General features: G+C 53.4%; 3 protein-coding genes across 3 annotated transcripts in view; 2 read left to right on the top strand and 1 right to left on the bottom strand.

Moving 5' to 3' along the window:
* ALDH9A1 (aldehyde dehydrogenase 9 family member A1) overlaps window positions 1-13,371 on the bottom strand; it is a 533,528-nt gene that overhangs the window by 511,337 nt on the left and 8,820 nt on the right. The gene's annotated exons all lie outside the window — the stretch shown is intronic.
* LRRC52 (leucine rich repeat containing 52) lies at window positions 860-5,098 on the top strand. The gene is made up of 2 exons (XM_050900742.1): window positions 860-1,475; window positions 4,845-5,098. The coding sequence occupies exons 1-2, from the start codon at window positions 860-862 to the stop codon at window positions 5,096-5,098; spliced, it is 870 nt and encodes a 289-aa protein (XP_050756699.1).
* Window positions 6,457-13,197, top strand: MGST3 (microsomal glutathione S-transferase 3). The gene is made up of 6 exons (XM_050900743.1): window positions 6,457-6,505; window positions 9,218-9,341; window positions 10,567-10,640; window positions 11,306-11,363; window positions 12,531-12,603; window positions 12,958-13,197. Exons 2-6 carry the CDS (start codon window positions 9,225-9,227, stop codon window positions 13,065-13,067), a joined length of 432 nt encoding a protein of 143 aa, XP_050756700.1. The 5' UTR covers window positions 6,457-6,505; window positions 9,218-9,224; the 3' UTR covers window positions 13,068-13,197.

Below are 13,371 nucleotides of genomic sequence, written 5' to 3'. Positions count from 1 at the left end.
AGGGAGCGGCGGCGCCTCGTCCCTGTCGGGCCGTGGGGCTCCGCAGCTCCCACCGCCCTGTCAGGTGCCGCCTCCGCCGTGCCGTGCCGTGCCGTGCCGTGCCGTGCCGTGCCGTGCCGTGCCGCCGCAGGGCTTCGGAAGGCCGCCAGCAGAGCGGCCCGTCGTGCTTAAGGGCTGGACGGGCACCTGCAACTCAGCGGCCCTCTGTCAGGGGCAGGGCAGGTCCTCCCGGAGAGGGGTGGGCAGGCGGAGGAACACCACGGCAAGGCAGCAGAGGGAGCGGAGGCGGCTTGGGAAAATCCTCGCTAAAAATGGCTCTGGAAGAACCTCCTTAGCCGGCCTTCTCCTGCCCCCTGAAAGGAGACAAAGCCAATCCGGCGCATTGCACGGGGCTCTTTTGCTTAATCAGTACAAGTGACCACCTCTTGGATCTTGACACCATTTGTGACAAAAATCGCACTGTTCACGCCCGGCCGGAACAGTTTTGATGCTCTCAGCCGATGCGTGCCTTCCCCGCACCTCCAACTCAGCCAAAGCAGTGCCCGCTCGGCCAGTGAGGTCATGGCACTGTCCCAGGAGCCCGGCAGCTTTTGCAAGCTGATGACATCACAGAGGTGTCAGCTGGCACCGAGTGCAACATGGAGACGCTCCAGCCACCGTTCCGCACTTGCCGATGTAGAAACCGGGCTCGGTTTCCAGCCAGGCGCTCTGCCAAGGAGTCAGGTGAGTCACGGACACAAAGCGCTTCCCCACAGCCTTGCAGCCGGACACCTCCTCGGCATGGCTGTGACGGTAGTGCAGCTTGCATAGGACTGCTCGCTGTCCCCAAAGGGCTGAGCAGCCTGGAAGGTGTTGGACCATGTCTCCTTCAGGTAGACTGAGCCTCATGTTTCTCTTGGGGATGGGGATGGCATCGGAGAGGATCAACTGCCCGAGCAGGTGTAGCTGTCAGTACCTGGAAGTGAACTGCACAGGGCAGCAGTTGCAGGAGTTCCCTGCGGCCATCCCACTGGACACCAGGCAGCTGATTCTGGCAGCAAACAACGTCTCGTACCTGCCGGCAGTGGAATTGAGCTTCTTGGCTGATTTGGTCTATCTGGACTGCAGGAAGAACCTGTTGGGGGATGACCTGGATTTCAGTTTCATTGGTGTGGCAAAGCTTGTCTATCTGGACCTCAGCTTCAACAACCTCACACAGGTCACCTTCAGCACCTTCTCATACCTCCTCAGCCTGGTGGTGCTGAAGATCGCAGACAATCCCAACCTTGTGGCCATCGAGAAGGATGCTTTCGCCAACAACACCTGGCTGAGGCACCTGGATGTGAGCCGGACGGGCTTAACATTCCTGGACACCAGCACTGTCCGGGACCTGCCCAACCTGAGGTTTCTGGGGCTCAGTGACAACCTGTGGCACTGCAACTGTTCCTTTTTGGACTTCATCACCTGGATGACAGAGAGCAGCGTTCATTTTCCAGGTGAGGGCTGTGTGAGCAGGACCTCTCTCCTCCCTACTCCTGCAGATCTGTGTGGAACGGAGAGGGCCCTCTGTTCTCTTTCCCAAAACTTCAGCTCACGGGGCTGTGCCACTGCGTGTTGACTGTGGGTCCCATCTTCTGGTGTTGCACAAAACACGGATCGGAGCAGCTGGGTTACATGCACTCCACCCGCAGAGAGTCACACTTGCTCACATCCTCAGGACAGTCAGGGAGGTGTAGCCTGTAGCTAGGACATTGCTGCTGCTCTAAAACGCCTGGCTCCAGCCTCAGGAGGTGTCCCTGTGCCTGCAAGTCACAGCACCCTGTGGCTGCAGTGCCAAGAACGAGGAGCCCAACGTGGCTCTGGGGAGACCTGCGCTGGGAAAGCTGCTGCTCTGAGTTTCCTGCCTTGTCTCCGTCTGCTCTGATCGTTTGGTGCTGCTGCAGTACCAGCATGTCCGTAACATCTGTTACGTCTGTATGTCCATAACTGGTAACATCAGTTAACCCCCCTCTCTCTGTGGAAATGCTCTCCTGCCTCTGTTCTGACCTGCTCGGGGCAGCCTCTCCAGCCCTCAGCTCTCCAGCATTCAGCCAGTGTCCCCTTCACCTCGAACACCTCCCGCTAGCCTCTTCCAGCACAACGTGCCTGGCAGGGAGACCTCATTCGTGCAACCTCTACAGCAATTCTGCTCAATGCTGAAAACAAAGCTGGCTTGAAAGCCAGTCAGCTCCTCTTCTGCCCTCATCTCTCACTGACAGAGTCTCTGGGAAAAGTCTGGGTAGTGTGGAAGCCAGGAAGAGTTTAGCTGCTGACTTCCGTGGGGCTGTGATCACACCCTGCTCCCTACAGACCCATTTCTGTACATGAAGAGGGTACACGATGCCCTTTGCCTTAAGAGCATGGCAGCTGTTGTGCTAGGACACATAAAAATTACAAATCCTGCAACCTCCACCTGTCCCAGTGCTCCTCAGCCCTCAGAGCAGGTACATTTGACTCATTCTCTGTATCAGACTGTGACCCAATGCTCAAGAAGTCAGCGAAAGCCCTTTTGCTGTTCCCATGGGAGCTCTGGTTTGGGTCCCAGCTGACATTTGATGGTCGGAGTGAAACAGAACACAAGTTGTGCTCAGAAAAGCGTCTGTATCCTTATGGCTGGGAGGCTCCATGCGTTCCCACTCTTCCTCCAGCACCCCAGAGCAATTTGGCTCTCTTATTTTAAGTTTTCCAAAATAAGAAATGTATGTGCAATGCAGGTGAGGACTGAGTCCCACGGGCTGCACCAGCACAGCGCAGCTGGCTTCTGAATAAAAGCCATTTCTTGAAAACAGGGTCTCCAAGACTTCTTTCCTTACATCATCTGGGATCCCAAAATCAGCTGTTTCCCATCATATTGAGAGAGTCTACAACTGGGCCGTGGACACCGAGTGTTCCTGAGGCAGGGTAATCACCAGTTCCCTGTCCCAGAAAAATACTGGTCCCAAGGGCAAAGCTTTGTTCTGCAGCTGCAGCACATGAACTGGATTTTTCCAAACTGAAAAGGAACACAGCACAGCGCATACTAACGAAGACAGCTTGGTCTTCAGTAATGCAGGACACAATGGTGAGAGCGAGCTGCAAAAGAGAAATTGTTTGAGAAAGTCTGTCCATTGAGTAAGAAAGGGCCACAAAAGAGCCCAAGGGGAGAAAAAGGAAGGGCAAAGGGAAGCTGGTATTAGGACAGAACTGAATTAAGGACATCTCTGTGTCTTACTAGATGTAGTAAGCTCCCTATAGACCCATGAAGTCTTTTATTTTCCACATACAGGTTACAGGCAGTTATGGAACAGTGTAAAAAAGTACTGTTCTTAGCAGTAAGATTGGAGATAACACACTGAACCCTGGAACAGGAGAATAAAGCTCATTGCAGGCAATTTGGGAGGGTAGGATTAGGAAAGGCAGTGGCAGCAAAGACTGGGGCTATGAGTATGGATCCCTGCACTGTGCTCTGGAAAATGGGAAAGCCAAAGAAACCAGGGAGCCCGCGGAGGCTGCTCCACTTCCCAGCTCTGTTGGGCTTTGCCGTGTCCTGGCGAGATGCTGTGGGTGAGTCCGCAGGAGGCCGTGTGCCTCCCGGGACCGGTGCGAGGGCTGTGCAAAACTTTCATGCTGCCGGTAAGTGTACACAGGCTGGACACCCTGTATCACAAACACCCGCCTGCCTTCAGACAGGGAAAGGCAGCTCCCTCTTCATCGGGACGAGGCGGCCCTAAACCGAGGGTTGTGACAGGAGCTGACAGCTCCAGTGCAAAGGGATGTTGGGACAGAGCCCTGAAATGTGCTGCAAGCAGATCCCCATCCTGGCCTTTAAAAAGCTGCTGCTGCTTCACAGAACACCTTTGCAGCAGTGTTTTGTGCTCAGCTGGATCTGTGCGGTCGAGGTGCTGACACGAAGTTGCCCAGGTCTAGACGGATTTGGGTAATAGAGAGATAAAAGCTCTCCAGTTATGCTCAGGACAGTGAGAGATACCAGCATGAACACCACTGCAGCTATATCAGTCACATACAATATAATATAATGTAATGTAATATAAACCCCCTGTAGCTTGTTCCTCTCCACTGCTCCCTTTCTCTCAGGCCCATCCATCCAGCGCATCAAGCAGCGACCAGCCTGTGTCTAGCACAGGAACGCTGTCTGGTCCAGGGAGTTCAAAACCTGCAGGGGAAGGAGAGGGCCACGGCTGAGAGCACACTGTGCTTCTACAGACCCCAAAAGGAGACGATGCTTTTTACCACGCTCAGCCTTCACTAACTTCAGAGGGAAAAGCCGGCATCTGTTTTATCACCGCGTATATTACAATACAACAGGGTATAGTCGTTATTTTAGTGGAGACGAATCATTCATGAGTTTCCTCTTCCTCTCTCACAGAGCAGGTGAAGCTATGCCTAACTGCAAACCACGCTCATTCTCAAACTTGACTCCCTGTGTGCAAGCCTCATTATTCCAGCATAATTTAGGCTGTATCACTTCAGAAGGTGTTTGAGATTTAAAAAAACCAAACACAACTGCTCTTATATTAAAATAAAAGTGCTCAATCAGCAGAGATGAACAGTGCAAGGACAGCAGTTTGCCGCAGTGGCATAATCCGATGGGCAGTATTTTCCTATGGAGGCAACACCACAGAAATCATTCTGGCAACCTGGCAATTGTGATTTGGCAACGGTTTGCCCATCTGATTTTACCTAAGCCACGGAGGGAGAGGGTGTGAAGTCTGTAGACGTTTTTCAGGAGTTTAGCAAACTCCTCCATCATTTTTCTCGCAGGACTCCTGTTCATTAATGCTTAAGACACAGGCAAGAGAGTCTCGCTTCTGCTTTTCCCTCTGCAGATGCTGACAACATCACCTGCTACACCCCAGAAGGCCTGCGTGCCCTGAAAATGCCTGCCGTGGAGGCAGAGCTCCACTTCAACTGCCTGACCCAGCTGTACAAGCAAGACTACATCTTTCTGTGTCTCATTGGCTTCTGCATATTCTTTGCCGGCACCGTGGCAGCCTGGCTGGCTGGCATCTGTGCTGTCATCTACAAAGTCCACACTTCAAAGGGAGAGGAGGAGGAGGAAGAGGAAGACACAGTCACTTAGGATCAGCCCTACAAATCCTTCTGAACGCCTGTCACGGGAACTGAAGGCAGGCCCTTCCTGCCTGATTTCCCACGTGATGTCCCACTCTAGATGCTTTTTTTTTTTTTAAGTGAAATAAAACTGCAAGAGAAGAAAGTCTCTGTGCTCCAGTTTCACTCACTCTGCTACCTCCACTTGTCTTCTTCCACTGGGACTCAGGACATTGGCAAAATATTCATTTGGGGGGCGGCATGAGAGGTGTGCACAGTGCCAGGCATTTACATTCCCGCTTTACCATGAGACCACAGAGAAGCAGGGTCATAGGGACCGGCTTGAAGAGGTATGAATGAAATACGGCAAAGGCCCCCGCACTGTGCCGTAGCCAGGGAGTTCACCAAGGCCTTTTTGACCAGAAAGCCCAGCAGAGCTTATTGGGACCAGCCCAGATAGCTCACTGGAGCCCCAGGGAATCCAAGAACTTTCTCCTGTGGAAAGACAGGTACGTGAGCACAGAGATTGGACTTTAGGGGCCTGGGATCCCATTGAGTCCTGCTTGCTTCTCCATTACACTGGCAACAGCAAAAGACACCATCTGTCCCCCTGTGGCCGGACCCCCTGTACCTCCACCGGTTTATGAACATGTACAGAACTGGGAAGTCCAGCTCCAGTTTTATATCACATATCCCTAAAACTGGAATTTTTTTAATGTAAAAAGTATTGCTTACACACCTCCAAGTGTGGAGTAATTCCAATTCTTGGAAATGGCTTGTGTTTCCATGCCAAAGTCCCAGGGTTGCATACACAGACCAGAATAAAGGGAGATGTAAGTAAGATCCTTCGTATCACTAACGCTGGTAATTGCCAAGAGAAGTATCTGCTTACATGACCGAGTACAGCAAATCCACGTGTGAAACACTGGCTTCTTCATCCGATACTAGCAGGACCTGGTGAAATAAAAGGGAAAAGCAGGAGAAGATTTCAGCAAGCACGGTATAAATTACCATACCGTCTTAGAGCCATTAAACTGTGAATCAAAGCTGACATCCTTGTCTTAGGTATAACAGGTATGACAAAAATGGTTAAGAGCGGACACGGCAGCGCATCCTGCTAAGGATGATGTATGTGCTGGGGACACATACACAGAGCTACCGGACAGGACAGCCGCCCCCTTAGCAACCCTCGTGGCGCGCTGGAAGACACTGGCACGGCAAAACCCTCTGCAGAACCACACGCATCCGTGTCAAATCCACCCCTCCAAGCACGACCCCCTACCCTACGAAGCTGATCACCACCTCACCGAGCACCGCGGGGGCGGCCGCCGCGGGGCCCCGCCTGCGGGCGGTGCCACCGGCAGACCCGGCCCCGGGCGCGGCCCCGCTCCCGGCTCCGTCCCGCAACGTGCTGGGCTGCTCCGCGCCGCGCCTGAGGGTAAGTGCGGGCCGGGGACACCCCCCCGCCCAGTTCGCCCCTCCGGGGACCGGGGCTGGGGCCGGGGCACGGGCGGAGCGAATGCATGCTTATGCTGATTATCCTGATAAATGGTGAAGAAAATATAGCAAGCGCTGTGACCTTCCTGCGTGACTTCCCCTTTGTCCCTCCGAGTGCGGGCTCCGGGGGAAAGTGCCTGCAGGATGAGCAGAGCGCGGCGGGGCCCTGCCCGCACCCCAACACGCTTACAGAGCGCCTGACCCCCCAGGGCTTGCAGAGAGCTCTGCCTCTGGAGCTAAGCTTGCGTGCTCGCCTGCTAACAGAGGGGACAAAAGGTTCTCCTGGCTTGAGAGAAAGTCTGAGCTTGTATCTGGTAATCCGGTCAGTATCCGAGCATGGGTCTGCACGAAGAGGCTTAATCAGCTTTGCTGACTCATAACAACTGTAGCGTTATGGCAAACTTCGTGAGAACCCTTGATCTGGAGTAAAAGCACCCCCGGAGAGCTCTTCTGCGACAGCTCCCAGTCTGTGCTGTGTCATGCTCCAGAATCTCTTGGTTGTGTGGCTCCGGCCTGCAACATTGCTGCACGGAAGATACAAATTCAGTCTTGTGCACCGTGCCAGTGCTCGTCAGCAAAGTCCTTGCAGCTGCGGACAAAGGTTGCTGAAATGCACAAGGCACCAGAATCCGGAAACAGCCGCAAGGCGTGCAATCGGAGAGAGGCTGAAAGTCCTGTTGACTTTGGAGTGCTTTATATGGCTCCAAATTACTAGAGCAAAGGCTTAAGGTACAGTTTTATACCAGTAGTGTAAGAGTAGCAGCTTTATGATACACCTGGCTTAATGCTTTGCTGTGCTCTTTGCTGCTAAAATAAAACCCCAGATTGTAATTTAGCACTGTGAAGATAATACCTGGTTCTTGCTGGCAGGTGGGGGTTCTCCACCAACCTTGTAATTTGAAGGGGGAAATGTGCCCATCAACCTGCTCTACTGGGTGGGAACGTGTTATATTTTCAGTGTGTCACCTGTCAGGTGCTAACCTCTGTTACACGTGGGTGCAGCTGACTTTTCTTCGTTACTTTTGGTTTTCAGTGTTCTTACTGATAGTTGTTTACCAGACTTCGTGTGGACAAAGCCAGCTGTTGTCTTCACCTTGCTCCATTGGTGATAATCCCTTTGCAAATGAGAAATAAAGCCCTCTAGTCCCTGAAGATTCCTCGTGAGGGGTGCTGGTGCTGCTGCAATAGGAAGGCTGTTTGCACCAGTTCCATGAGGCGGCCCATTTTCCCCTGCACTGACAGATTGTACTGGTGGGACAGTGCAGGAGACACCAAAACCTCACTACATCGTGAAGGCGCCAGATGGAGATAGGCATCGGCTGGGGTTTGGTTTGGAGAGGGAATCGGCTCAGTGCTGGAGAGAGGTCTCTGCTGTCTTCTGCTGGGCTGCATCATGCGGCACCGTCTTGGGTCATGCAGACAGACAACATGTGAGGTTTGGGATTGTGCAGGAGGACCCGTGCCAGATGGTTGTGGGGAAGGGCCCTCGTGCTCACTTGCAGCCAGGGAGGGTGCCGGAGTGCTCGGCGTTGAGCAGCTCCCAGCAGCGCAGGCTGACGGCAGGTCCGGCAGATGGGGAGCAGGAAAGAGGGAGAAGCGTGCGACGTGGCCTTGCTGCGGGGCAGCGTGGCAGGGGCTGCTGGATGCGCCTTCTGCTCCATGCTTCTGTCTCAGGTCTGCGCGAGGAAGCGCGGAACCGTTAAATGCAAAGCACGCGGGCCCTGGTGTCTCCTGGCCGGCAGACTTGCTCGTGCAGATGTTGGTAAATGCCAGCAGCTGCATGTTGTTGGGGGCTGTTCACTGACTTGTGACTCTGAGAGGGTTCCTTGAAGCTGCGGGGGTGAGCATCGCTCAGCTGGCCAGTGCCTCTTCACCGAAAGGTTCAGTTATTATGGCTATTGTGGTGGTTTTTATTATTATTTTATGTAAGGATGACCTTAGCGGTACAAACCAACCATTCATGTAGCCCAGCTCCTTTCAGCTCAGGGGATTTCTGAGCCAGGTTGTGTCTGTCTGTATTATAATTTCCAATTTACCTCTTATTCCCAGAGCTTGCCCACTTTTCCCTTGAGTTTATAAAAGCTGCCTGCATCCGCAACATCCCTTGGCAGGGAGTTCCACAGGTCTGTTTCCCACTGCATGAAAAAACACCTCTTCTGGTTTGTTTTGAATCTCTTCCCTGGCTTCATTTGGTGGCCCCTAGCTCTGGTGTTGGAAGTGGCCGTGAACGATCAGTTTCCGTCCACCTCTCCAGAGCATCCCTGCAGGCACAGCACTGTGTCAGTGAGGTCCTGGGACTTAGCCAGCCACAGCCAGAGCTGATGGGACCTACTGTTGGCCATAGTCCTGCTCTGAGCCGGCGGCTGGCCTAGGGTCCTCCAGACACCACCTCCCACCAACGCTTAAGTGATTTTAAGGCTTGCTTGACAGGAACTGAGCAGAGCGCCCTCGGTTTGTGCTGCTCAATACCCAGCAGGCACCAAGAGGTGAAAATTCCCCAACTCACCGTTTCTTTCTTCCTTCAGCCAGACCTCGTGCTGGAGGTCTTGGGTCCATGCTCAGCAACTCTTCCACACGCACGTATCTGTGTGTAGTGAGCTGCCACTTCTCCAGTCACACCCCGAAATAGTAACAGGCTCTCTTTCTGTGACAGCACCAAGATGGCTGTTCTCTCAAAGGAGTACGGCTACGTCATCCTGACGGGGGCTGCCAGCTTCGTCTTGGTCACGCACCTCGCGGTGAAAGTGGCCAAGGCCCGCAAGAAGTACAACGTGGAGGTGAGTGCTCAGGCTGAGGGAACGGGAAGGTCGGAGCCGGTCTGCGGGGGATGTTGCAGACAATCTAGGTGACACCTTGCTTATTTCTGGGTGACCTGCTGACACTTCTGGCCCCGCCCCATGGATGCAGAAGGGATGGAGATGCCATTCTGGCTCTCCAGGCTGGAGCAGACGGCACGACAGAGCTCAGGCTTTGGGACATCAGGCGCTCGGCACCAAGCCGAGACGGCTGAAAGCACAAGGCTTTGAACTTGGAAACGCTGATGAGCGGGAAACCGCACAGCCCTTTTTCCCTGCCAAGGTGGCTGATGCTGCGTTGGGGGCAAAGGGATCATAGCGGAACAAAAGCGACAGGAGGGTTTCTCAGACTCAGGGGGAGCATGTGAGCCCTATCACAAGAAGTCTTTCGAAGTGACCTTCCCTCAGCATCCATTGAGGAGCCTTTTTGCTGGGCAGGGCTGTGGGCTGGGTGGGGGCAGCCTGTCCTGCCTGTGAGTCAGGGCGACGGCATGCAGAGGCTGCTGTGCCACTTGGCTCCGAGCACAAACACTCCTTTGCTCTTTCCCCATGTCGCTCGGGGAAGTGACAAGCAGGGGGCGGGCGCAAGGACAGCCCCGGGCGTGTGCTGCAAGCCCCAGGTGTCTGTTGGGGTGACCCCACTCCTACTGCATGGTCAGGATTGTAGCAAACGTACCCAGCGCGTATGGTGCACAGAGCACTGGATTTCAGGCTTGGGGAAGCGACTGCAGCCAAGCAGCAGCTCTGCCTGGCTGCTCAGCTCTGCAGCGGTGAGGAAGGCAGCGTCTTCCCAGCCTGTTCCTGGGAGACGGGCTGCTGCCAGCTCCCCAGAGGAGACATGGGGGAATGCCCTCAGTAACACTGCTTTGCTCTCCCCTCCAGAGAGACGGGATTTAAACAGGGAGGTCACCCAGTGCCTGGCTATCTTCTGTTCAAAGCAGGGCCAGCTCCAGGGGACAGTGGGGTTGCTCAGGGAGTTCAGGAAGCGGCCAGGGGCAAGCAGCAATTTCAACAAAGCATTTGTGGGCCACGGGGCAGGAGACAGGCTCTAACTTGCCAATGCAAGTCAGTCTTGCAAGCACCCAGGCAGCACCGGGCTCCCTGGGGAGAGGTGCTGTGGGGCACGCTCCTCGCTGCTGGAGAACAGGCTTCCCCAGCCCAGACTGCGCTTGCTCATATTTTGCTGCTGGTTTATTTTTTTTGGCAGTATCCAACCATGTACAGCACAGACCCTGAACACGGGCCTATGTTCAACTGCATCCAGCGTGCACACCAGAACACGTGAGTAACATGTATGAATGCACACCTTGAAAATACACAGGGGTGTGGAGCAGAGCCTACAGCTAGAGACTCGCTGCTGCCAAGCGCTTGGGTTCAGGCTCAGCGCTTGAGGAAGACACACAGCTATGTCATGCTTAGCAGTATGGCCGTGCTGGCTCCTTACCATGCCTTAAACCATGAGACAGGGCTGTGAAGCAGCCTCTTCCTCCCCAGTGCCCGGCTCTTTGCGTCCATGGGTGGATCTTAAGACACTAGAAATCTTGTTTCCAGAAGAACCTGCCCAGGTCTCCCTGGGGAGAGGCCTAAGTCCACCCAGCTGCTGTGGACCAGGCTACAACAGCATACCAGAGGGGTGCTGGGAGGAACAACTCCTCCTGGGTTAGCTGGCGGTAAGTAGTATTTAGCAGTGGCTTAGGGCACAAAACAGCAAGAGTGGGTGGGTGGCCTTGGAGAGAGGCACAGACAGGGGGAAGTCTCTAAAAGTCTGTGCATGCTCAGATTCCCTCTTTTTCTCCATCTGTGGCCACAGCACTCAGCACAGAGACCCGTAACAGTCAGGCCCAGCAGAGACCTTGGCAGGGGATGCTTGCAGCTTCTGCGTTTCTAGAGTTGCCTCTTTGTAAGCAACTTGAGCACAAGCACAACCTCCTCACTTTTATTTTCAGATTGGAAGTTTACCCCGCCTTCCTGTTCTTTTTAGCCACCGGTGGAGTCTACCACCCGGTAAGTGACGCTACAGTGCAGGTCTGCATGCCTGAACCCTGCTCTTGCTCCCTGACTTGGGGAGGGTGGGGGGCAGCAGGCCAAGCTAGCCCCTCTGGAGGCAGCAGGCTGCTTCACTAGCCACATCACACTTCAGAGCTGCACCCCTTTGGAAAATGTAGTTGTAGAAAGTCTTGTGCAGGGAAATCACAAGTATTTAATAAACTCATTACTGCTGCTTCAGCTTTAGAACCCTTTCCTTCCCCTAAGGGTGCCTTGTCGGACAAACCAAAGCATTCGCAGTCTCCAGTCGATGAGTGGGGAGGGTCCCTCCAACCCTGCCTAGTTCTTCCAAGCCCTGCAGGGTCCTGCTGGGCTTACAGCACTGCTACTCAGCAGCTGGGGACAGGAACCCTTTCCCCCCCCTTCTAAGCACACTTTCATGAAGAGTTTCTGATAAGAATAGATGGGGAACATGGTGATCTTCCCACTCACTTCCACCACCAAAGGAGGTGTGCGAAGGATCAAAAAAAGCCTGGATTATTTTTAACTGAAAGATGTAGACAACTCACATGGAGGCAGGCATGCGGGACAGGCCAAAAGCAGTAGCTCTTTCTTTGCCACCAATAGACAAATCAGGTCCTTCTTGAATATTCCTTTTCAGAGAGGGAAGGAAGAAGCATAGGCAAATCTGGCAAACTGGAGCCACGTTGCAGCAAGCTCTAAATTAAGAGGCAAGGTGGAAGTTTGTAACACCTGCAACAGGGAAACCTGTACACCTGCTGGAGGCAGCGGAGTGGGGCTTGGGGCAACAGCTGCCTCCAAGATCCTGGCACTTGCTCTAGCTCACTAATTGGACAGTGGTGAAATGAGATTCAGCACCAGCTGCCTGTATGACTTAACCATTTCTTGCTTGGGAAGAGTTGCACTGCAAAAGAGCAAGGCTCTGCAGCACATCACACGCTCCCTCCCCATAGGCATTGTGAAAGTGACTCCTCCTATACAAAACTTACCCTAGCACGCTGCATGAGTCACCCGCCTCCCCCACACCGACTCCCAGTTGTCCTAGCAAGGTCAGGACCCACACTGTAGTTGGTGGTCACTTCTTTCAAGCAGGGCTGCTCTAACAGCTAAGCACATGCAAGCAGCAAGTCTCCAAAACCTTTAATGCTTCTCCTTTCTCTCTAGCGGATTGCCACAGGGCTTGGCATCACCTGGATCCTTGGGAGAATCCTTTATGCCTACGGCTACTACACAGGAGGTAGGTCTTTACCCCGCAGAACACAGCAGGTGCTCGGAAACTCACATCTCCTACAGTGGCCTCAGGGCTCTTTCCTCCAGCTCACATCAAGGAGGCAGCATAAAGCTTCCAGTCAGGGTGTAGAGAAAAGGGTGCAGGTCCAGAGGCTGCTAACTCTGCAGTATGCCCTTCCTACCGATAGGAAGAGCACGAGTCTAGTAATAGCACAGACTGAGGGCAGGTACCTGGCCTGAGCTGGTGCCTGCTCTTTTGCCTTGACATTTATCTCTAGTTCCCGCTCCCTCTTTAATTTTCAGGATGGGCTAGTCTTTCAGTGATGGGCTGCTGAACTGACAAAACGTGTCTTTTTTGCAGATCCAAAAAACCGAAGGAGAGGGGCCATTGGTTCAGCTGCACTGATTGGGCTGGTGGGCACAGGCGTGTATTCAGCTTGCCAGCACCTCGGCTGGATCTGCCAGGACTAACTGACCATCATGATGGCTGCCTGGGAAACTAAAGGGATTTTTGTTTTGTTTTCTTTTAGAACATTTCACTTCCTGTTTTTTTTCTTTTCTCCTCATTCAATAAAATGAAGTTGTCAATTCTGTATTTTCATTCTAAAGTTATAGAGGGTTTTCTTAAGAAGTTTTGCAGAATGCTAGAACGACTCTGGTTTTGTAGGACTACAGAAATCTGCCTGTCAGGCAGAGATGTTCTAGCTTTTATGATTTTAGTGACCAAAAAGCCATCTTGCAATCTGTTTAACCCACACAGGAGCAGCCTGATTTC

Source organism: Gymnogyps californianus, chromosome 8, assembly GCF_018139145.2.
Source record: "Gymnogyps californianus isolate 813 chromosome 8, ASM1813914v2, whole genome shotgun sequence".
Classification (NCBI taxonomy): Eukaryota; Metazoa; Chordata; class Aves; order Accipitriformes; family Cathartidae; genus Gymnogyps; species Gymnogyps californianus.
The sequence above is the reverse complement of the archived record's forward strand: the minus strand, read 5'-3'. Positions and strand labels throughout refer to the sequence as shown.

Excerpts from the sequence above, each read along its gene's own strand:
- LRRC52 (XM_050900742.1), top strand. The coding sequence starts at position 860 with ATGTCTCCTTCAGGTAGACTGAGCCTCATGTTTCTCTTGGGGATGGGG. Across the intron at positions 1,476-4,844 it reads GAGCAGCGTTCATTTTCCAG|ATGCTGACAACATCACCTGC; the intron begins GTGAGGGCTGTG and ends TTCCCTCTGCAG.
- MGST3 (XM_050900743.1), top strand. The coding sequence starts at position 9,225 with ATGGCTGTTCTCTCAAAGGAGTACGGCTACGTCATCCTGACGGGGGCT. Across the intron at positions 10,641-11,305 it reads CAGCGTGCACACCAGAACAC|ATTGGAAGTTTACCCCGCCT; the intron begins GTGAGTAACATG and ends TTTTATTTTCAG. Across the intron at positions 12,604-12,957 it reads CTACGGCTACTACACAGGAG|ATCCAAAAAACCGAAGGAGA; the intron begins GTAGGTCTTTAC and ends TCTTTTTTGCAG.